Source organism: Vigna unguiculata, chromosome 10 (assembly GCF_004118075.2).
Source record: "Vigna unguiculata cultivar IT97K-499-35 chromosome 10, ASM411807v1, whole genome shotgun sequence".
Classification (NCBI taxonomy): Eukaryota; Viridiplantae; Streptophyta; class Magnoliopsida; order Fabales; family Fabaceae; genus Vigna; species Vigna unguiculata.
Genome location: NC_040288.1, coordinates 26,026,047 through 26,049,261, shown reverse-complemented (window position 1 = coordinate 26,049,261; position 23,215 = coordinate 26,026,047). Strand labels below are relative to the sequence as shown.

Sequence of the window (23,215 nt, the reverse complement as noted above, 5' to 3'; positions counted from 1 at the left end):
ATTTTTTAATAATAATAGTCTTATTTTTATTATTTCCTAGACAACTAATTTAAATATATAATATAACATAACTAAATTTGTTTTAATATAGAAAAGTAAACGAAATAGAAAAAAATAAGAAAAAAAAATTATAATGAAAATAAGTTTTTAAAAGATAAACACACAAAAAAACATAAAAAAATATTAAGAATAAGAATTAAAAAAAGAGAGTTTTATAATAAAAATAATAATAAATTGAAAATAGAAAAATAATTTTTAAAATAATAAAGAATAGTTTTATAAAATATATTTGAATTTATAAGAAAATGAAAAAAAAGAGATAACGGTAAAAGAAAAACTATAAAAATATTGTTTTAAAAAAATATATATATTAGGCTAATAAGTATATAAAACAAAGTAATAATATATATATATATATATATATATATATATATATATATATTACTAAAAAGAGAAGTAAAATTAAAATTAGAAAACGTAAGAAAATTTTAAAATAAGTGGTTATATGTTACTATTACTCAACTACATCCTACTGATACTCTCACAATCTAAATTATCTCCATGTTTCTCTCAACCTCGGCACACAGTTAATATGTTAGACGATACTAAAAAAATAGAAAAAGGACTCAGGATCTCATAGTCTTTCACGTTCGTCCCTCAAGCTCTTTTTTTTTTCTTTTCTCCACTTCATTTTAGAGAGCTTTCTTACACAACACATAACTAGACATTTCATCCTTTATCCACTATCATCTTCTTCCCCAAATCAAAAAAATATCCTTTTCTGGATCGCACTCTCAACCCTCCGTCGAGAATAACCCTTACAAAAACACAACACAAACCTCACGCACACACCACTAACCAATTGACACTCCACTCACGGATTCACTCAATTACTTAATATCTTTCTTATTTAAATTAGTTTTTAGGAAATATTTCAGTTTTAAATATATGTTTCAGTTTTAGGAAATTAGTTATTATTTTAGATTAGGAGTGAGATATTCTAAATATTTTATACTATATGTTGTTATATTTTACTCTATATATAGGGTATATCAATAAAATAGGTTCGGAGTGACTCACCGCATAACCACAACCAAAAAGGGGTCACTCATACACCTGAAGGAAAATATATCATATGAAAAAAAGAAAACGAAAACAAGGGACCCACCCTTGAGGGGAGATTGTTGGGAATAATCCAAATGTGAGTCAAAAGTCCTACATTGGATAGACAAAGTTAAACACTATATAAGAATAAAGGTCCATAACACTATTGCCTTAAGGTGTTGGTGTAAAAGTGGTGTCAAAGGTCTTATATATGTAAGACTAATGTCATATAACCATATAGAACCATAATCTCTCAATGACTATGACTATAAACCATAAACCATATATATGAAAAAATATATAACCAACTCAGGTGAAAGGGACACATAGTATACAAGTTTGAGAGAGGAAACCCATAAGGGGGAACAGAAAAGGCACTACATTTCACCGAATAGGACCCAATAGTGAGAACGATTATGCACCCTCTGCCTCAATCATTCATCCCCGACGAGATTCACTCAACAACAGTGTCTACATCTGAAGATCTATAGCTGCAGCCAAAGTGGCCCAATAAAAACACGAGTTAAAGTTTTAAAACTTGAAACACCGTCTTAGTGGCGTTGCTGAACGTTTATGGAGGACGATTCTTGATCACTAACTTCTCTCATTCTTGTGGCCTTTTCTGAGCGTTTTTTCCTCGAATTCCATTTTTCTCCTCTTCAACTTAAAAAAATAAGTTTTAAATATCCACTTCCACTCGATAAAGACTTGCAACGATGAACAGTAAATATAGTGGTGTTTCTTGCTTAGATTTAATATATTATATTCATGATTAGAAGTAATACTTTCAATGCTAAAATTACTATGTTGATCGCTAGCGGTTCTTTTTAAATGCTTGTTTTAACTTGCAAATACATTTTTTCTTCTACCAACTTATAAGAAATTATTTTCATAAATTTTCATGGATTAACATGTTGAGCCTCGGACTTGCTTAATAATCAAATTTTTTATTAATTATCATAGTCCGAGACTCGTTTGATAATAATTATTTTTCATAATATCAATTATCATGTCGAGTCCCGAACTTGCTTGATAATCATTATTTTTTATAACTTTAATTATCATGTTGAGTCTCAGACTTGCTTGATAATCAGTATTTTTCATAACATTAAGTATCATGTCGATTCTCAGACTCGTTTGATAATCATTATTTTTCATAACTTTAATTATTATGTCGAGTTCCAGACTCACTTGATAATAATTATTTTTCATATTTTTAATTATCATGTCGAGTGTTGGACTTGCTTGATAATCATTTTTCATAATTTAAATTATCATGTCGAGTCCTGGACTTACTTGATAATCATTTTTCATAATTTAAATTATCATGTCGAGTCCCGGACTTGCTTGATAATCATTTTTCATAACTTTTAATTATCATGTTGAATCTTGGACTCGCTTGATAATCATTATTTTTTCATAACTAATTATCATGTCGAGTCCCAGATTCGCTTGATAATTAATTTTCATAACTTTAATTATCATGTCGAGTCCCGGACTCGCTTGATAACCATTATTTTCATAACATTAATTATCATGTGGAATTTCAAATTCGCTTGATAATCATTATTTTTCATAACATTAATTATCATGTCGAGTCTCGTACTCGTTTGATGACAATTAGTTTTTTTATATTTTTTAATTATTATTTTAGGTCTCGGACTTGTTTGATAACTACTTTTTACAACATACAAAACTTCTCTAAACCAATTTGAGTTTACAAACCCTTCCATCTTTTTCAAACAATTTTTTTATTCTAGAACTACGTGATCCCTAATTCTCCATTCTGATTGGAGATATGTGGGAGCAAGGTTAATCCTTGTCGGGTTCACCTTCCAAAACTCACATCTTTTACAATATTTTTTTTCATCTAGAACTACGTGATCCCTGATTTTTCATTATGAATGGAAATATGTAGGAGCATGGCCAAGTCCTTGTCGGGTTCACCTTAACAAAATTTAAAATCTTTTCAAAATCATTTTTCATAGTTATTTATTTAGAACTACGTGATCCATGATTTTCCATTCTGAATGGAAATACGTAGGAGGGAGGCTAAGTCCTTGTTGGGTTCACCTCCCAAAAATTTAAAATCTTTTTAAAATCTTTTTTTCAAATATTCTATAAAGAACTACGTAACCCTGATTCTCCATTGCAAATAGAGATATGTACGAGCAAGGTCAATCCGTGTAGGGCCCAAATAAAATTTTCAATATTATTTTCTTTATTTGTTTGATTTGTTTTATTATTTTTATTTTTATTTATTTATTTATTATTTTATCTTCTTTTATTTTATTTTGCGGGAAACCAAATATTTTAAAATTTTCATTAATTTTGCACACTTAATTAAAAGGAACCTCTTTGGATGGATGTTGTGGGGTGCTAATACCTTCTCCACACGTAATCGACTCCTGAACCTAAACTTGGTTTCAAAGACTAAAATCTTTAAGGTTTTTCTATAGTTTTCCTTAATAAACTATGGTGGCGACTCCTCTGTTATTTTAAAATAATTTTTTCGTCGTCCCATCATGATCCCGATTGCAATAACCTAAAAGGGCGAAAGATTTATTATTTGTCCAAAGTAATCTTCGTATTCTCTCAAGAAACTCCTCAAAGTACAAAGAAGGGGAAATTAAATTGTGAGATATTGCAGGAGATGACTTTGCATTAGAAGACAATGGAATTCTTCAGATTGCTAGCTTATCTCTTGATGAACCAAAATTAGAAGAAGTATTTTTCAATGAAGGTGAACAAATAGGAGAGCTAAACATTATGATTTACAGACTTTTTTCTTTTGTTTGACTTTTTTTTTATAATTCTTTATCTTGGTAGGCTTTTTTTATATAAATGTTAATCTTCATTTTTTAGACTATGAATTATAATTATTACATATATATATATATATATATATATATATATATATATATATATATATATATATATATATATATTGTCGTGTCTATGTCCGTGTCCCTGTGGGATTCATAGGTTAGTTTACTAGCCATTATAGTTGTTTTGAGTACAACGGTTAGAAATACGAGTCAATAAATGATATTGTAAATTTTATGAATGAAAAACAACAAGAGGTGAATCAAGGCTTTTCACAAGAGTTGAGAGTTATTGTCTACATATATCACCTACGATGAGAGTTCTTTACAAAATCATCATTTATTTTTCAAACTTATAACAACAGTCCATAGTAAGAATTGTACTTGTAGGTTGCATACACAACGACAACTTTGCAAAGAACCATCGTCGTATATGCTACTCAAATTCAGGGGTAGCTCAAAGGTAAAGCAAGCAAAGCACTCACTTTAGGCCTCTAAGCAAACAAGCCCTCAAAAATTTATTTTACTACTAATATTTTTCTATTATATTAATTATAAAATTATGTTTAAGAAAAAAAAGCCTAAAAAAATAGATTATTAATATAGCTCTACTAAATTAATTATAAGTTTATGCTTGAGAATAAAATTTAATTAAATTATTATTAGTATGTTAATTTTTATTGGTATTAAAAATGATAATTAATGAGTTAAAACCTTTATTTAGTAAATTATAATTTTATTTATGAAAAAAGAATGATTAATTATTTTTATTCTCTTATTATCAATCTAGGTTATATTTTCTTCTTTTATCTTTTTATCTCTATGTGACTTTTATTGCCTCTCCTTACTTTCTTCTATTTTAAGAGTCTTTCTTTTAACATTCCTTGAATCTCATATTGCTCGTGTGTACCAACTTTTTCATTCTAATTTTTGGTTAGTATGTTCTTTCTTTCTATTTATGTTGTTGTTGTTTTTATTCTATTTTGGATTTGTATTAAAATTTGAAATGTGTTTCTTTTGCCAAGTTTTGTTTTGCTCAGAAATGTATTATAAATTACTTTCTTTCTTTTTTTTGCATATATCTTGACGAGGAATTGGAATTTTTCTACAAAACTATTAATTAGATTAGGGGTTAGTCTTTTGGTGGATATAGATTAATTAGAGTATAATTCAAAGTTGGGTTTTCTGTAGAAAGATAATTCAAATTTAGGAAAAAAAGACTTACTATCAAGTTGAGAAGAACCTAAGTTTCGTAAACATCATATTAGACGTAGAAAGAAACAATTTGATGAAAAAATTGAGAATGAAATTGTAAAATCTCTTCAAGAATAATTTATAATTGATTACCTTTGGTATATTTTAGTTAAAACAATTAACACACTTCAAAGTAGATTTCAACAATTTAAAACATACGAAGATATTTATGTTTTTTATTTAGTTTTAAAAAATCAAAGTCACACTAGTGCATTTATGCCTCGGTCATATCGGATAATGAGGTATATAAATCACGCGGTGACAATTTTGTAATTTATGCAGTGATTTATGCCTTGATTACTACTTGACCCGAGGCAAAAACCACTATTCTGCCTCAGTTGTGAGGAACCCCGAGGCCTAAAGCCTTTCCAAATCCTTGCTCCTGCCACTTGGAATTTTTAATTTTAAAGCAAAGGCTTTATGCCTCGGTTGTTACTCACTCGAGGTAGTAAAGTCAGTTAAGCCTCAATTTGCTTGAACCCAAAGCAAAAAGTGTGGTCTAATCAGGAAAATATATATTTTCTTTTGTTTTCTACACTCTATGGCCTCGAGTGTTAGGACCTAAGGCAGAAAATGGTGATATGCCTCCGTTTTTAATTAAACTGAGGCAAAAGGTGGGTTAAAAATCCCCAAAAATAGTTCCATCTCCTTCATCTGGTGCGTGAAAACAAGAAACCTCTCTTCTTTTCCATTTAGTCCCGTGACCCACCACCGCAAGTCTGTCATTGTGCCCGCCTCCTCTGTTTGCTATCGACGCTACGCCTCCGACAACGAGCTATTGCGCCTCCGACAACGAGAACAACATTTGCGCCACGTTCGTCCATGCATTGTGGTATTTTTTGCATTTTCGTTTTGCAATTTGAATCCATTTTTTGGGTGCTTTTTCTCTATTTTTTGTTGTGTTTTTGTTACAATGTACTGTGGTGATGATTTATTTGTACCTATTCTTGAATTTTTCACTTTAAATTTGAGATTGTGATGATTTATGAGTTATTGGCATTCTTAAGTTTTGGCGTGTTTTATTCTCTTATGTAATTGGTTAGAATATGGTTTACTTTAGTTTGTAAAAATTTGACTGGGAGATTATATTTTGATAGAAATTAGATTTGTAAATTTTTATAGATATTTTCATTCTTGAGAAAATTATGAATTTGACTTGCTTTTCCAAATTTTATAACTTAGTTTGGATCATAGGATTGAGTAGGCATGAATTTCATTAGAGTTTACTTTAATAAGAATCATTTTGTCCTAAGTTATGATCTTCCATAATTGTTCTTTAATAAAAGGCTTAAATATACATTTGGTCCCTATTATTTTTATTTTTATTCAATTTGGTCACTATTTTCGTTTTGTGTTCAATTAGGTCCTCATTTTCATCAATTTGTGGTCAATTTGGTCATTTTCACTAACGGTGTTTAAATAGTTAACATTTTTGAACAGTACATGCCACGTCTCAACTCCTTTTTTTTTAATTTTTTTTTATTTCAAAACAATTGTCCACGTGTCAAGTCACAATTGTGCCATGTGTAAATGCTAGTGCCACGTGTCAGTTTGTGGTTGTATTATTTCTTTTTGTTTAATTTAGTTCCGATATTTGTTATTTCTATTCAATTCAGCCCTATATTCGTTATTTTTGTTTAATTTAGTCCCAAATTTTATTAAAATAGAACCACTTAATTTTTAAAATTGACATTATTATTAGTTATTTTTTAAATTCAATTATAAATTATAATATTTAATTATAAATTGAATATAATTCTTAGATTCAATTGTTAAATAGAATATAATTATTTAAATATTATTAAAATATAATTATTAAAATTATAAAAATATATATTAACATTTGTAAAATTCACATTTAAATTTAAAATATTTAATATTTTTATTGCATTTTAGATATTAAAATCTAAAATATTTTATGTTTAAATATTAATTTACAAATATTAGTTTACTTTTCTAAAATATTTTGAATATTTAAAATATATTTATATATCAATTTTAAACGTATTTTAGAATATAAATATTAGAAAAAAATTAATAATTATATTCTTATAATATTTTAAATAATTATATTTTATTTAGAAATTAAATTTAAGAATTTTATTCAATTTATAATTTAATTTAAAAAATAATAAATTCAATTATCAATTTTAGAAAAAATATTAATATAATTTGTATAAAAGATATTAAATTTAGTGTCAATTTGAAAGGGACAAAATTGATTTATTTTAACAAAAATTGGGACTAAATTGAACAAAAATAACGAATACAGAGACTAAATTGAACAAAAATAATAATACTACGACAAACTAACACGTGGCACTAGCATTGACACATGGCACAATTGTGACTTGACACGTGGATAATTTTTTTGAAATTAAAAAAAATAAAATAAAATAAAAATAAAATAAAAATAAAAAAACCAAGAGTTGACACGTTGCATGTACTATTCAAAAATGTTAACTATTTAAACACCGTTAGTGAAAATGACCAATTTGACCATAATTTGATGAAAAAGAGGACGTAACTGAACACAAGACGAAAAAAGGGACCAAATTGAATAAAAATAACAAAAATAGGGACCAAATGTATATTTAAGCCTTAATAAAATAACGTTAACATTGATTATGACAAGTAGAAGTAGAAAAGGGAGTTGTTCGGCTCCAATAGTACCAAGTGATGACGCAAACAATGCTCATCCATGTGACGTATACGTTCTACATGGTATAGGGAGGACATTTGTAGCTCATGGAACAGTATTTGAGGTAACCATTTGATAATGTAGATTTTTACCATTATCTTGGCTATCTTTTGCTAATAAAATCAACTCTTCTTGAGCTTTTAACCCACTTAATCCTCACTTTTACTTTACTTTTGTGAATAAATACAATATGGGTTACATAGATCTAATTATACCACTAATCCCCATTTTTGTGTCCAACTTAATGATAGGAAGCTTTTCTCAAGTCAAAGAGTCAACCAGAGAAGAAAGAAGAATAAAAAGCCAAATTTGAAGATATAAAATTAGCATTTTCCAGCGCTCAATGCCAAAAATCAAGGTTGAGCGCCATTCTTATCTCATTTTTCAGTGATGAGCGACATAATCAGCATTGAGCGCCAGTTGATTCGCATTTCTGGACGCTCAGTGCCAGCGCTCAGACCCATTTGGTTTGCATTTTTTAGCGTTGAGCGCCACAAACCAATGTTGAATGGTTCGCATTTTTGGACGCTGAGCGATGTGGGGACAGCGTTGAGCGACACTTGTGTTGATGTGGCGAAATTAAACCTATTTCTTCTGGATTCTCGAGGGGAAATCATCTTTGGCAGTGGGAGGTGCGAGCAAACTCATTTTGGAGAGCTTGGAGATGTGCTAAGGCTTGTGGGAACAACTCCATCTTCCTATTTATATCTCTTTCTCTTCTATTTCTTCCATTTGGAAGCTTGATCTCTCCATAACAATGGTGAGATAAACACATTTTTGTTAGGGTTTGACGTAGCCACGAAACTCTTGTGTAAATACAAATGTTTTGATTATATATATGCCTCTTTCATTAATTGCTAGTTTTCTTGTTTCTTCACTTAATGCTTGCATTGATTTGACCATCCATTGCATGATATTTGGTTCATTGGGTGTGGAAATATCTTTTGAATCCTTGAATTGGAACAAGAAAACCAATGGAGCTTGTATCTAGGAATGAAACTTGACCCATTGGTTGTCTTAAACCCTAAGAGTTCAAGGGATTAACTCTTAATAAGAAAATTTAGGCTCATTTCACTAAGGAATTATGGTTTGAGTAGATTTGTGGGTTGATATTAGCATATTAATGTAGAGGATGTAAAATTGTAGTTGCATGAAAGCATAGTTGGTGAATTCTAACCCCGGGAATATCAATTCATATCATTTCTAATCTTTTCCATTCACTAAGTGCCTCTAACTTCCAAAGTTCAATTTTAATCATTTATACAAAATTAAATTTCTTACATGAAACTCAAAATATGGATTTATTCTTTAATTTAAATTAGTCAATAATTACGCAATTATTTAGTATACACGAGTCTCTTGGGAAATAATATCCTGGTCTTACTGGTTACTACTTGCGCGTCCAAATCTTAACACCATTGTTCTTCATGGTATGGAGCTAGTGGAGGATGAGGTTAAGGTCACGGTAGAGCAGATGAGGCGCATATTGTGGCACAAGCATTTCAGTCTTTCCTCGCCTGGCCTAGAGATTGGTTTGTTCTATTTTTGACTCCCAAGTACGGACTCCCAAACCCACCTTATAGTACTCAATTTGTAAGTTTACATGTTACTTATGTTCACAATCAAATTGTTTTTTCATGTAATAACAGTCGCATGAAGTGGAAAGTCATGAACCTATGAATATTCCAATATCTTTGGATGATCCTCTTGGTGCATTACACCATCTTATTGCCATCATAAGTGGTAAGCCAATGGTGGTTCCATGAGATTTTGATGTATTTGGGAGAGACATTAAGATCCCGTTGTACTTGCCTCAGTAAGGTGTCTTAGAGCTTGCATTGGGGACACAAGAACTTAATATTACTCCTTATGGATGATATAAGCATTTATACTACTTTTTATGTTTAACTGATTTATCTAATTACTTATATTAAATAAATGTTTTTTCCAGGTATATGTTTAGTGTCAGTAACAATATGGGGTTGAGTAATGTATATGGTTCATAGACCCTCAACTCAATCATGCAGGAAATAAGTTTGATAACATTCAAGCATACGTCACCCAATGCTTTGGACGAGAGAAGGAAATATATTTTGTCCCCTATATTCTATGTAAGTCTAGTTTGTTGACTTCTAATTATAATCTGTTATTTTAAGGTACAACAATGAATTTTGTTTTGAATTGAGGCGTCATTGGCAACTACTTGTGGTTTCCATGAACGACAACATTGTTGTGTGGCTTTATTCCTTGCACAAGTCTCCCCATAACCATCTCAAACAAGTTATTGATTGGTAAGAACCTCAATTTTTTTGAACTTTCTTTCTAATATAATTGTGTCTTAACACATTACCTTTTTCATAATTCAATTGTTGGACATAGCATGTTGCTAGGGAAATCAACTACTATGACAAAAAGGCTAGTATGGTTGGCCCTCCAGGTTTGGTATTTTGGTCTATAGTATTATAATTATTCGATTTATTTTTTTCCTCAATTATTTATACTTGTGCATTCATTATAGTGTAATTTACAAAATGGCTCATATGAGTATGGTTACCATGTAATGCAATTGTTGTTAACCGTTGTTCATGCTCATATCACAAGTGGTTGGGAAACGATAATAATTTTACTAAATTAAATACTTATCTGCAATTTTGTCTTAGTTTATATACTAATTGAAATTATTGTCTTGTGTGCAGAGATTCAATACCACTATACCAATCCTATCAAGTCCAAATATTTAAGGATATCTTTTCAAAGTACGATATACAAATGTACAATAGTATTTAGTATATCTATTTATGGTAGCATATGATCTTGTAATGAATAACACATTAAGTATTTTGCCATATTTTTTGTTTGAATAGTATAATGTTTGTTTCTAACTAGTTTTGATTTTCTAGTATTTTATTTGCAGGTTTAATGTATTGGAAATCAAAGAAAACATATTTTGTATTTTAAAAAAAATGACATCTTTATGCCTTGGTTGTAATAACCAAAACAGTGACAAAAGGTTATTCGGCTTTCTTTTTTTATTTTATTTTAGTGCATGTTATGCCTCGATTGTGGCACAACCGAGGCAATAGATCTCTATTTTCTACAGCAGTTGAAGTCAGACCCGAGGCAAAAAATGTATTTATGATTTATTTATTTTTAATTTGTAATGCATATTAGGCCTCGGTTCCTTGCAGAACCAAGGCAATAAAGCTAGAATATGCCTCGGTTCAAAACAAAGGCACAAACATCACCCTTTTTAACCTTGGCTGCATATGTCTCGGGTATTAAACCGATGTCAAATGGTTAAAATAACCGCGACAGAAACCCTTTTCCTACACTAGTGTCACTAGATTGTACATTTTTGAAAGAGAAATATTTAAACCTTGAAAAATATTTAAACTATGACAATTTGTTGGATATTGATAGATTTGATTTATTTTTAGAATTAAATATCTTAAGATAAATTATAGGTTTGGAAAATGATAGACTAATTGACATTCTTAATTTATATAAAAAGAATAGATTTTTCTCCAAATGCACATATATCTTATAGAATAATGTTAACAATTTCAATATTGCTTAAGGCGAAAGAAGATTCTCAAAGCTAAAAATAATAAAAACTTATTTAAGATCAATAATGTTTCAAGAAAAATTAAAGGGATTAGCTTTATTACCTATTGAAAAAATGTTAAATGAAATTAATTATGACAATTATAATAAATAATTTTGCATCAAAAAATTTAAAATTAAATTTTAAATGAAGGATCTCATTTTTAAATTGTTTTAGGTCTCCCAAATTCTTGAGTCGTCGTGCTCAAATTTTAAAAAGTTGTTAATTATGGCACCAATACAACACTTTTGAAGTGATGAGAGCAAGAACTAGTGAACTAATTACCAGTAGGTAGGGCTGCACAAAAATAACGCAATTGTACTGTACTTAAGTTAATTGAACTGTTTTAAACAAAAAATAACTAAATTGATAATAGTAAAATTAAATTGTACTATTTTTTAGTTAAAGTTTGAAAAACTGTACTGCAAACAGTTAACTATTCACACCTAGTGCACTGAAGTGTGATTTTTTTCTTTCTTTTGATGGTACTGTAAGTTCTTTTGTTATCTTCGTAATGCGCATTTCAGATGGTAGTGTGTTGGAACAACTAGAACCTTATTTGGAGAGTGGGAAGGTGAAGCCAATATTGGATCCTAAGAGTCCATTTTCATTTACTCAGGCTGTGGAGGCATTTGCATATTTGAAAACTAATAGAGCCATTAAAAGTCTATCATTTAACTCCATAAAAATTAGATTTAATGGAATCTAGTATTTTTTTATTACACTCAATTAAATCCAACTCTCTTTTCATTATATTGAATTGAAGTAAATGAATTATAGATTTTTTTAAAAAATTATTAAAATTTATAATTTTCAAAATATTTTGTTCAAATTAAATAACTTATTAGTTGAATTAAATCATCTATTATTCTAGCTAATGATACTATTGTGTGGAAAACTTCCTTTACTGTTCTATTCCACTTATTATTTTCCTTCCTTTACTGTTTTATTCCACTTATTACTTTTCTTTCTATACTGTTTTTAGTAAGGTGAGTTTATATGAAAACTTTATATACTTTTTAGTTGACATTTTTAAATTTATTTTAAGTTTTAAAAAATGATAAAATATTTTTTTTGTAGATATAATCTTTTAAGACAAAGTGGGACCTTCAAGTGCAATTAATTTAGATGATTGAAGATGTATTAAGATGTATTCATATTTTGATGTTGTTTATGGGAGAACCTACGGGAGAACCTATGTATTAAGATAAAGATGTATTAATATTTTGATTTTAGTGTATTGAAGTATGATGCGTATTTCAAGTATTATTTCTTAAGCGCTTTCAAATTATAAAATAGTGCAATTCAATTTAAAATCAGTGCAATTCAATTTAAAATTAGTGCAATTCGATTAAAAAATAGTTCAATTCGATTCAAAAATAGTGTAGTTGATTCAAAATTAGTGCAATTCGGTTCAAAAACAGTGCAATTCAGTTAAAAATTAGTGCAATTCGATTCAAAATCAATGTAATTCGGATCAAAAATAGTTCAAAAACAATAGTTAAATTCAAAAGTAGTGCAGTTCAATTAAAAGATAGTGCAATTCAGTTAAAAAATAATGTAGTTCAGTTCAAACTTAGTACAGTTCATAAAACAGTTCATTTTATAACAGTTCAGTTAAGTTCATATTATAGTGCAGTGCAATTCAGTGCAGTTTAGTTTATTAGGAAAAAAAAAAACAGTGCAGATCAGTTCGTCTGAACTGTTCTTCAGTTCAGTGCAGTTCAAACAAACTATTTTTTAGTTCAGTGCAGTTATTGATAGTGCAATACAGTTCAATATATTTTGCCCAGAATAGTAGGGGATCAACCAACAAACCTAGTGGTGATATCAGAAACACCGGTAACGGAAGCAAGAATTGAATTATCTCTAACTACAATAACGAAAGTGAAGGCAAGAATATGATTATGATAAAGGAGCAACGACAACAGAAAAGAGAGTTAAGAGGATCTATAACATTGATGATAGTTCAAATGTAACGATCATAGGGTGAACACTATGGTAATTCAATATCATTTATCGTTATATTTTTTATTTTGATAATGAATTTTACATAACCTTTATGATTAAGTTGAATAAAATTTTAAATTTACCATCTATATGAACTTGTGTGTTTCTTCGTTGAACTAATATATATGAATTTGCACACTTAATTGAATCCAGGAATGCTTGTGGTTTCTTACATAACTTAAATATGTCTTTATCCGTTACTAAAATTTATTCTTATTTATTATTATTATCAATACACTTTATTGTCAAACTTTTACAACTAAACTATAGCTAATACTATACTGTTTGTACAAGTATTGCTATAATTTACTCAAATAAGACGGTCAACGCAAACTAACTATTTTCCTAACTCGAGTACCCCTTTAAAAAAATATTTGCCTTGTTACATTATTGGTTGGCATTACGACAATAGTAGATAGTAACAAGTTCCTTTAACATAATTTTCAATTATGCAATCCTAATCTTTCACACTCCAACATGTATTTGGTCCATCATAAAGTGTCCTTCTCATAGAATTATGAATGATATTCCTTTTTTTGCACTTCGTCCTTTTCACACACAGCAATCATTCTACACTCTGCATGTTCAACAAGTAACAATAGTCAATGATGTATTAAGCTAAGAAAAACTGATTAATAAGACACAACAAAATTAGCCACGATTAACTTTTATAAAAGGAAACTCGTATATATACATATATAATAATACTATTTACAGGTTAGTTATAGCAGTTTTCTTTCAATTGTTTTGTGAACAAAAATAGTATTATTAATATTTAACAACATTTTTAGGAGCACTTAATTAAGGATCAGCCTACCTCTGAATCACCTTTATTCTTGACAAATAAAATATTATAAACCCATAGACGTGATAAGGACGTTACACACATGTTGGACATAGCTGTGCAGCATATAAATATTTTTTAATTATTAATTTCTGTTACAAAGACTTTTGCTCTTACCAGTTCTTGCAAATAACATTCTTTTATAAGGTGTAGAGTATTCAAACTTGGTTAGTATCTCGGTTTATGCTCAAACAATTGAAATAAGGCGTGAATGATATTATCTTATAATTTTTCTATAAACACTTCTAAATTTTTAAAAAAAATCACAACTAGTTTCTTAGAAATTAAATTTAGCTTATATTTAAAATAAAAATTCGTTCAAATAAATTTATTAAATGTGTCAAAACTACAAGAAGTACACAAATACTCTTATTGCTTAGTTTTTGCATTAATTTCAATTTTGCTAATAAAAAAAGTTTACTTCTTATATCCGTTATTCATATATACCGTATCCAAACTATAACTACTATGAATTGTATTTCATGCATATCAGGATTCTTGAACTTGCTCAAACATGATTTTATTCCATGGTACCTCAAAAGAGGAAACATAAATAGAAACAGAGTGGCACACTAAAGCCTTTTTCAAGAACAACAATGATCAAACTCCTCAACATCCTTCAAAACACAACAATTAGTGGTAAACATAGACGTTGTACTCAATTGTGTTGTTCCTCGTTTGAGGATCGAAGGTGATGGTCGAGGACTCAACATAGCCCCTGGCAAATCTGAAAACACCGGTGCCACCAATCACCGGCATCTCTCTTACCTTTTGAGCGATGGGGCTTCTCCCCACGAACGTGATGGTGCTACCATTGTACTTCCCTTCGGTCAACGCGAAGTTCATAATGACCAAAAGGGCAAACTCCTTTTGTGAAGCAGAGGAGTACAACCCTTCGGCACTTCCCACAACCTTTGAGTACAACTCGGGTCCTAGGGTCAACACGTTATCGAATACTCCCACAGAACCGAAGGTGGTGGTTGTGCTGTACTTTGGTTGTGGTGGAACGATTCTAACAGAGGAAGGGTTGCTTCCACTGAAGATTTCGTGCCAATAGAACCTGAAGTGGCTAAATGTGTGCTTCTTCTTGTAGCTTACGGACTTAGGATCAACTGGGCCCACGAAACCTGTTTCTTTGTCTGCTGAGATGGAGAGGACATAGCAGGAGATGAAAAGGAACGATAAGAGGAATTTGGTAGCCATGATTATGGTGGTTAGAGCAAGTGGAGTACGTGAAGAGAGCAATGAATGCAAGAATTTATAATGTGGGAAGAAATGGAGTAGGTGTGTGTGATTCAGCTTCTCTTGCATGAGAGATTAATTTAACCTAACACCTTAGTTGTAGGAGACTTGATATGATATATTTTGGAGTTTGCATTAATAACAATAATATAGGAAGTTGTTAAAAGATAAAAAAAATTAATTTAAAATTTTGTTTACACAAATATATATATATATATATATATATATATATATATATATATATATATAAGTAGGTGTAATGTTAGAAGTGGTCTTATCTCTAGTCAATGTCGGACTTCCAAGACTCTTCAACAACATGTTAAAAGTCGATTTTAAATCTAACTCAACTCCACAAAACCGACTTGTAAGGTGAGGTTTGCACCTCACTTATATATTATAAATTAGCTTTATTTCTAGTCGATGTGAGACTTCACTTTCAACATATAAAGTTATTAAAATCTCATTTCATAAACTAATTTTATAAAATTAAATTAGACTTAAAATTTATATTTTAAAATGGTATAAAAATTCTTCGAAATCTATTATTGTATCTCCATTACATAAATTATTAATACATAGTTTCAGCAAAGAATCGATATACCCTTCTATTAAGAAATGTGTGGATTAATCCACAAGTAAGTTTCATCCTTTTTAATGAATAAGCTCGTAAAAGTAGAAAAAGACTAGTTCCTTACCAAACTCTTTAAATTTTGACCGGCTACAATGTGATTGATTTCTCTAATAGTATAAACTTTAATGACTTGTTGTAATAAAATATATTTTCCAAAAGATATAAACTTTATTTATTTTGCCTTTTTTGTATGTGACATCGTGGTCAGAGAAACTATAAAAGAGGTGATCTTTGTCTAGCATATGAAGTCGTGGAGATAACAATTGACAAACATATGTTTGGTTAGTGTCATTGTTTTCCATTTCTTGTAAAGAAATAAGAAATACTCTATATGATGAACATGGACAATGTCGTGTTTGGTTGTTGTTGCAATGTAATTATTTAATGGATTTGCGCTTCTATACTATATGTAAGTTGGATTATTATAATAACCGACCACGCCAGTTGCCACCACGATATTATCGAAAATTATGTACATGTTGAAGAGAGTTTGAAGTTTTTGGGGGAGGGAAAGAGAATGAGAGGGAGATAATGGAAGAAGAAAAGAATTGAAAATTGTAGATTTAGTGTAGAAATAACAAGATTAAAGATTTAAATTTTCATTTTAGTTCTTAAATTTGTAAATGTGTGATTGTTTATGTTAGAGCAAGAAGGTTGAAGAGTAAATTATTATTTTAGTTTTTTAAAGGGTAATGGCAGTTCTTCCAAATAAGAAATTAATATTAAAGAAACTCTTGAAATTAAATTATTGCTTGTACATGTACAACTCACACTCGTTATAGTTTCTAAATTTTAAAGTTCATCGCCCTTAAGGGACCTAGTGACAAGGAATCTCATAACCAAAAGGTTTCAGTTTCAATCATTAATTTGACATTCTTCTATAATCAGAAAGTACTTTGGCAATGCCTTACTCTTTAGAAACTAAAAGTTGTTTACTTTAGAATAAATCAAAATTAATTATATCATATAGAATAATGAACATTTTTTTATTAGCAAAGTGTATATATATATATATATAATGGCACATTTAAGATGCTCTAATAATTTTAAGAGTGACTTAGCACTTTGTCTAGTAAATAAAGCATTCTGATTTAAGGAAAAAACTTGAAACTCATCACTTCCATCATAGAAGTTTTCGATAAAGCACTCGAAGATGAAACTACAAACTTCTTCTCGTACAATTTTTTATGGACAAAACTGTAAACCCTTCAACACTTCTTTCAAAGAGAGACTCTTGATACCATATTATAACACAGTAACAAAGGCATAGTTGTAGGGTTTGGAAATTCCCCTTATGATAAGGAATCTTCAAGTGAGACGAATTTGAAGACAATTTCTCTTTAAGAAGAAGGGTATGATAGAAGACTATCTCCTAAATTTTAAGTGGTACGAATTTGAGGACAAATTCTCTTCAAGAAGGAAGGAATGATAGAGGACTATCCCAAGATTCCATACAAGAAGAACTTGAAGATGAACCTTTACAATTTAAAGGACCTATGACAAGGGCAATGAGCTAGAGATTGGAAGATCAAAACTATTCAAGGCTCCTAATGCTACAAGAAATCTAAAATTCAAAGAATATGAAGATCATGGATTTTCTTTTAGAAATTAGTTATGTTCTATGTTTTTTAGCTTTGGGTTTTCTTTTATAAATTAGTTTATGTTTTTATGTTTTGGGCTTGGATCTTCTTGAAGGGTTCTCAGATTTTCTTAAACTTACGTGCCTATATATAGAGGTACCAAAAATATATGGACATTTTTAGTCATATATTGAATTTGATTTCATTAAAGATAGGATTCTTTTGTTCTTGGCTTAGGCCTCCGGTTCTTATCAAAGATTAACATCTTTGTGGCGAATCTTCACTTGACTTATCAATCTACTAGATTGTGGCGTCCTCCATCTCTGTCTAATTCTGCGTTCTTCTCTGATTTATTCATGTTGTGCCTCTTGAGGATTCAAATTCAGAAATGATCATACTCTTTCCTAGATAGGATCGTATCACCTTACATTTCCATATCATAGAATAATAAATATACATTTACATTTTCTTATTAATCTAGTGACATGTTGTCTAGGACTAATTTACAGGAAATATATTATTGACAAATCCTAAAAAATAAAAGGGATTTATACTATTAACAATCAAACTAATCGTTATTTCTAGTCTACATTTTTTTGTGTTTAAATATATTTTTCATTTCTACTTTCAGAATTATTTTTTTATTCCTTCAATTTTTTTTTTCAAAAGAACTAATCCTCTAAAAAAATAAATGCTCTTTACTTTTTCAGACAAAAAAATTAAAATCCATTCTTTTTATTAGAAAGAAATAAAGCTTAATTATGTTTTGAGTTCCTACTAAATTTAAAAATTTTAATAATTTTTTTACAGTCTAATGAGTACTCAATAAATTTAATTTTTTAAACTAGCTTCCTGCCATTAACTTTTTCTGTTAATGGAGTGATGTGATCATCAATGAAGTTATCATCTTGCCATGTCTTCTTGTTAACTTGTCGTCATATGTCATTTTATTATTTTATTATTTTAAAATTTTACAATTTTATAATTTTACAATTTTACAATTTTATAATTTTATACTTTTATAATTTTAATATTTTAATTCAAAATTGTATAATTATAAAATTATTATTTTATGAAATATAAAAGTTATGATATATTTTAAAATGTTATTCAAATCATAAAATCATAATTTTATAATTATATAATTTTGAATTATAATAATTAAATTATAAAAATATAAAATTATATAATTATAAATTTATAAATTTATAAATTTATATAATTTAAAAATTATAAAATTATATAATTATAAAGTAATAATATTATAAAATGATACGTAGTGACAACTTGAGAATGCGACATGTAAGATAATAATAGTCTCTTAACTCATACATCACCTTATTAATATAAAAAATTTGTATTTTATATATTTTTATTTGTTGTTGATAAAAAAAAATGTGAACATAGTCCAACAAATGGGGAAGATGATTTTTGCGGTCTTCGCTCATCCAAACAATTTCATTTTAGAGAAAAGATACACGTACTCCATTTTCTCATCTATGTTATGCTTTAATAAAAAATTTTGAAAATAAATTAAAATTAGAAATATATATATATATATATATATATATATATATAATATTTTGTTTTATACCAAATTCATTAATGTCAGTGCCCGTGTCACGTATATATAATAGTTAATTTCATTCATATTATTTTTGTTATTTTTTATTCTTTTATTTGGTTTTTATTTTGAAGATTTTTTTACGTGTCAATAGTGTCATTATTGTATGTTAGTATTACCGTTCGGCGTTAATGTTAATGTCACGTTTTAGTGACTTCGTTATGTATTAATATTAGTGTCAATAATTTCATCTTATATTTATTATTTGATTCAATTGAGTTTAAAAAATATAAATATAGATCGAATTTAATTTAATTTGACATCGATAAAAGTAAATAAATTATGAAACTTGTTCTATTTTATGAAAAATTTAAAAAATCAATTATTCAAAATATTTAAAATACATTATTTTGAATTTTAAAAATATTATATAAAAACATTAAGTTAAAATATGTAAAATATAATAATAATTTAGTTTAACTTTGACGTGAATATTATTATTTTTTTCTTTAAATAATGTCATATGAATTAAATTAAATATGTAAAATATATTAATAGTTTAGTTTAACTTTGACGTGACTATTAACTTTATTTTCTGTAATTAATATCATATGAATTAAATTTATAAATAAGCTAACCAAAAAAAAATACATTTTTTAAACATTAACATTTCATCATAACTTTACATTTACATTTACAATTTTATAAAATGAATAATACTTTTTTAACTTAATTTGTCTACTTAAATCAATTTATAAATTAAATATTTTTCTTACAATTTCTCATAAAATAAGTAAACTTGATTCAAGTTATTTTTAAGTGAGTTAGTTCTAGTTAATTTGCACAAATTAAGTTTGGGTAGGGATAACATTGTCTGATTTTAAACAAAATTGGGACTTAATTAAGTCACAAAATAAGTATAGAGATTGAATTCAATACAAGACACTGACATTACATACTAAAGAGTTAGTATTACTAGTGCAAAAAACACATGAAATCGTCTATAGGCTTTGATTTAAAAAAAAAAAAAAACTAAGTCTTTCAAATTGCGGTGACATTTTTGAAATTATGTGTACAACTATCGACTTTGGTTCTTTAAACAATCAAAGCTTATACTAGTATAAGTTTCGATTGTTTAAAGAACCAAGACCTATAGTTGTGCAAATAATTTCAAAAATGTCAATGGTGGCATTTTTATAATTATTTTTGCAACTATAAGCTGCAATTTTAGGAAGAACTGAAGCCTATTCTTTTGCCTAGGGTTAAAGTTTTAGAAAAGTTATTTCTCTGCCACAACATTGTGTCGATGTCCATTGCAACTACGGAGCTCTTTTTCCATTTTTGAAAGTTACTTCTCCATTGTTGGTCTCCAATGCGAAGTATCTTATTCTCTGCTCCTCTCCTCGAGAAGTATCTTGTTCTCCTCTCTTCTCCATTTCCATTCTTGGTCACCACAAACCATCTCTTGTTGCTTGAATGCTCATTTTTCTCTTTCTCATATTTGTTTTGATATGTTTAATGTTTAATTTTTATTTTATATTGCATGTAGGCTTTGGTTTTGAGAACTAAAACCTATATTTGAAGGACATGCTTCAGTTAGAACTAAAGCCTAAAGCCTCCTTTTTTACCATGCCTTGATATGCTTCAATTGTAGAAATCGAAGTAAAACCCTGAAAGTAATGTGTCAAATGCCTTTCCTTTACTAGTTTAACAATATGACCTTTGAACTAAATAATTTGGATAGTAGGATTTGATATAGGAGTGAGAAAATGAGTTATTGTCCACAAGTCAACGCGTCAGCCCACCAAAACAAGGTGGGTCAAATTGCAATTTTCAACATCTCAATCCATTTAGCCTAGCTTCCCTAGCCTGCTTAATTGGTGGGCCAAGGACAAGGCAACTCGTCCTTGCCCGTTGGTTCATTTTTTTTTTTTAAATTAAAAAATAAGCTTTTTATATTATATTTTCTTAAAGATGTAAATACGCAATAGTATTGTTATTTAAATCATTAACACTTACAAATCAAATTTCAATTATTAGTTATAACAAAAGAATTTAACATGTAAATATAATAATTATTTTAATTGTCTAATTAAAAACTTAAAAAATATTTATATAATTAAATATCCTTTATATATATATATATAAACAAATTATAAAAATTAAAAATTAAAAAACAAAGTGGCGACCCTATCCCGCTAGTCCACTAGCCCGCTGTGTGGTAGGACATGTTACAACCTCTGATCCATTTTTTAGTGACAGACTAGTCCAATTCGACTTGTTTTCTACAAACCAAGAACGGGTTAGGAAAAATATGTGGAACCTTAACTCATTTTGTCGTTATCACTCTAATGTGATATATTGTTTAAAAAATTACTTGAGTGAAATAAAGTTAAATTTATCAATACATTTATGAATAAAGATTAAAAATTAATTAACGTTGTATGAAATTTAAAATCTACCGGACATATTAAAAATTTCGTTTGATTTTCTAATATTTAGTAGTTATACTACTAATATTGGATAATAAAAGTTTACTTTCTCTTATTAAAGCAATGTCCCCACCAAAGATTGATTTTATAAACAAAACGTGCCTTGGCAACAATCAAAGACTTGCCAACAAAATAGAGTAGTCAACCTTACGTGACAATTTCTTATCAAGTGATTTTTTTTTTTTTCGAAGAGAATCATAATAAATTAATAAATTTATCCGCATGCAGATTAAAAATAAAAATTAAAAAAGAAATGAAAAATATCTTGCACTCCTTCAATTGGGGCAATGACTAATTATGAAAAAGTATTTCTTTTTATTCTGCCGACAGAGAAACACATAATTGAGAGATATATGTTAATTACCCTTTCGTAATATTCAAATAGTCTCTAATCTAAAGTAGTCAGAATTGCCACCTTGGTCTTGATTAATTATTTAGAAAAACCAGCTTTACTTTTTCCTTCTTTAATCATCAATTATTCAGTCTCACGTTCTCTGTGTCTATACATGTTATTACGTTAAGATTTTCAAATCAGAGAGGTAGTTGGTTAATGTTAAATAACTTGTTTGCATGTTTAAAAAATTAAGATTAAATTATTAAATATAAATGAGATTAAAGTTAGATTCAAAATTTTATCATTTTAATATAATATTAGAATTTACCATAGAAAAATTAGTTTATTATTATGATATTATTATTATCATACTATTTATTCTGGTACACTCCATAATTATATTGCTTAAGTTAAGAGTCAAAGTTAATGAAACTTTAAATATTTCTTCCTTCTTGAATTACATAAAAAAAAATAACGGTGTTATTTAGACTTTAAAACAAAAATATAATGATTAACTCTACGGATGAATTTGACACACTTGATGTTAAATATTCCAATTATATATATTAGAAATAAAATTAATTTATAAATAATCTTACCTTATTAACTATTTTTTATAATATATCGTGATAGGGTGTGTTATATATTTTACATATATTAAAGATAAAATTATTTTTTAGAGAAAATAATGTTATTTTGCTAACCAGTTTTATCAGCATTATAGAGTTAAATAAAACTTAAATTTCTCATTAATTTATTCATTAATTAAGTTTCCACTGTTAGGCAAACCTACCAACCAATATTCCTTACGTCTTATTTCTTTGAAAACAAAGGTGTTTATCTTTTTTTTATTGGCACCACATTCATTCCCATTATTCTAGAAACATACGTTTCCACGAAATTAATAAATAGGTTACAGCAAGACCAACAATGACACATATCTAAAGTTGACTTGGATTCTTTTTTTCTTACTATAATACCTTTTAAACTTTATTTGTTCACAAAATTTAATTCAATCATTCTGCTTTTA

General features: G+C 28.3%; 1 protein-coding gene across 1 annotated transcript; it reads right to left on the bottom strand.

The window, feature by feature from the left end:
* Window positions 1-14,840: 14,840 nt before the first annotated feature.
* Window positions 14,841-15,616, bottom strand: LOC114166372 (dirigent protein 22-like). The gene has a single exon (XM_028051091.1). It carries the CDS (start codon window positions 15,543-15,545, stop codon window positions 14,976-14,978), a length of 570 nt encoding a protein of 189 aa, XP_027906892.1. The 5' UTR covers window positions 15,546-15,616; the 3' UTR covers window positions 14,841-14,975.
* Window positions 15,617-23,215: the final 7,599 nt, after the last annotated feature.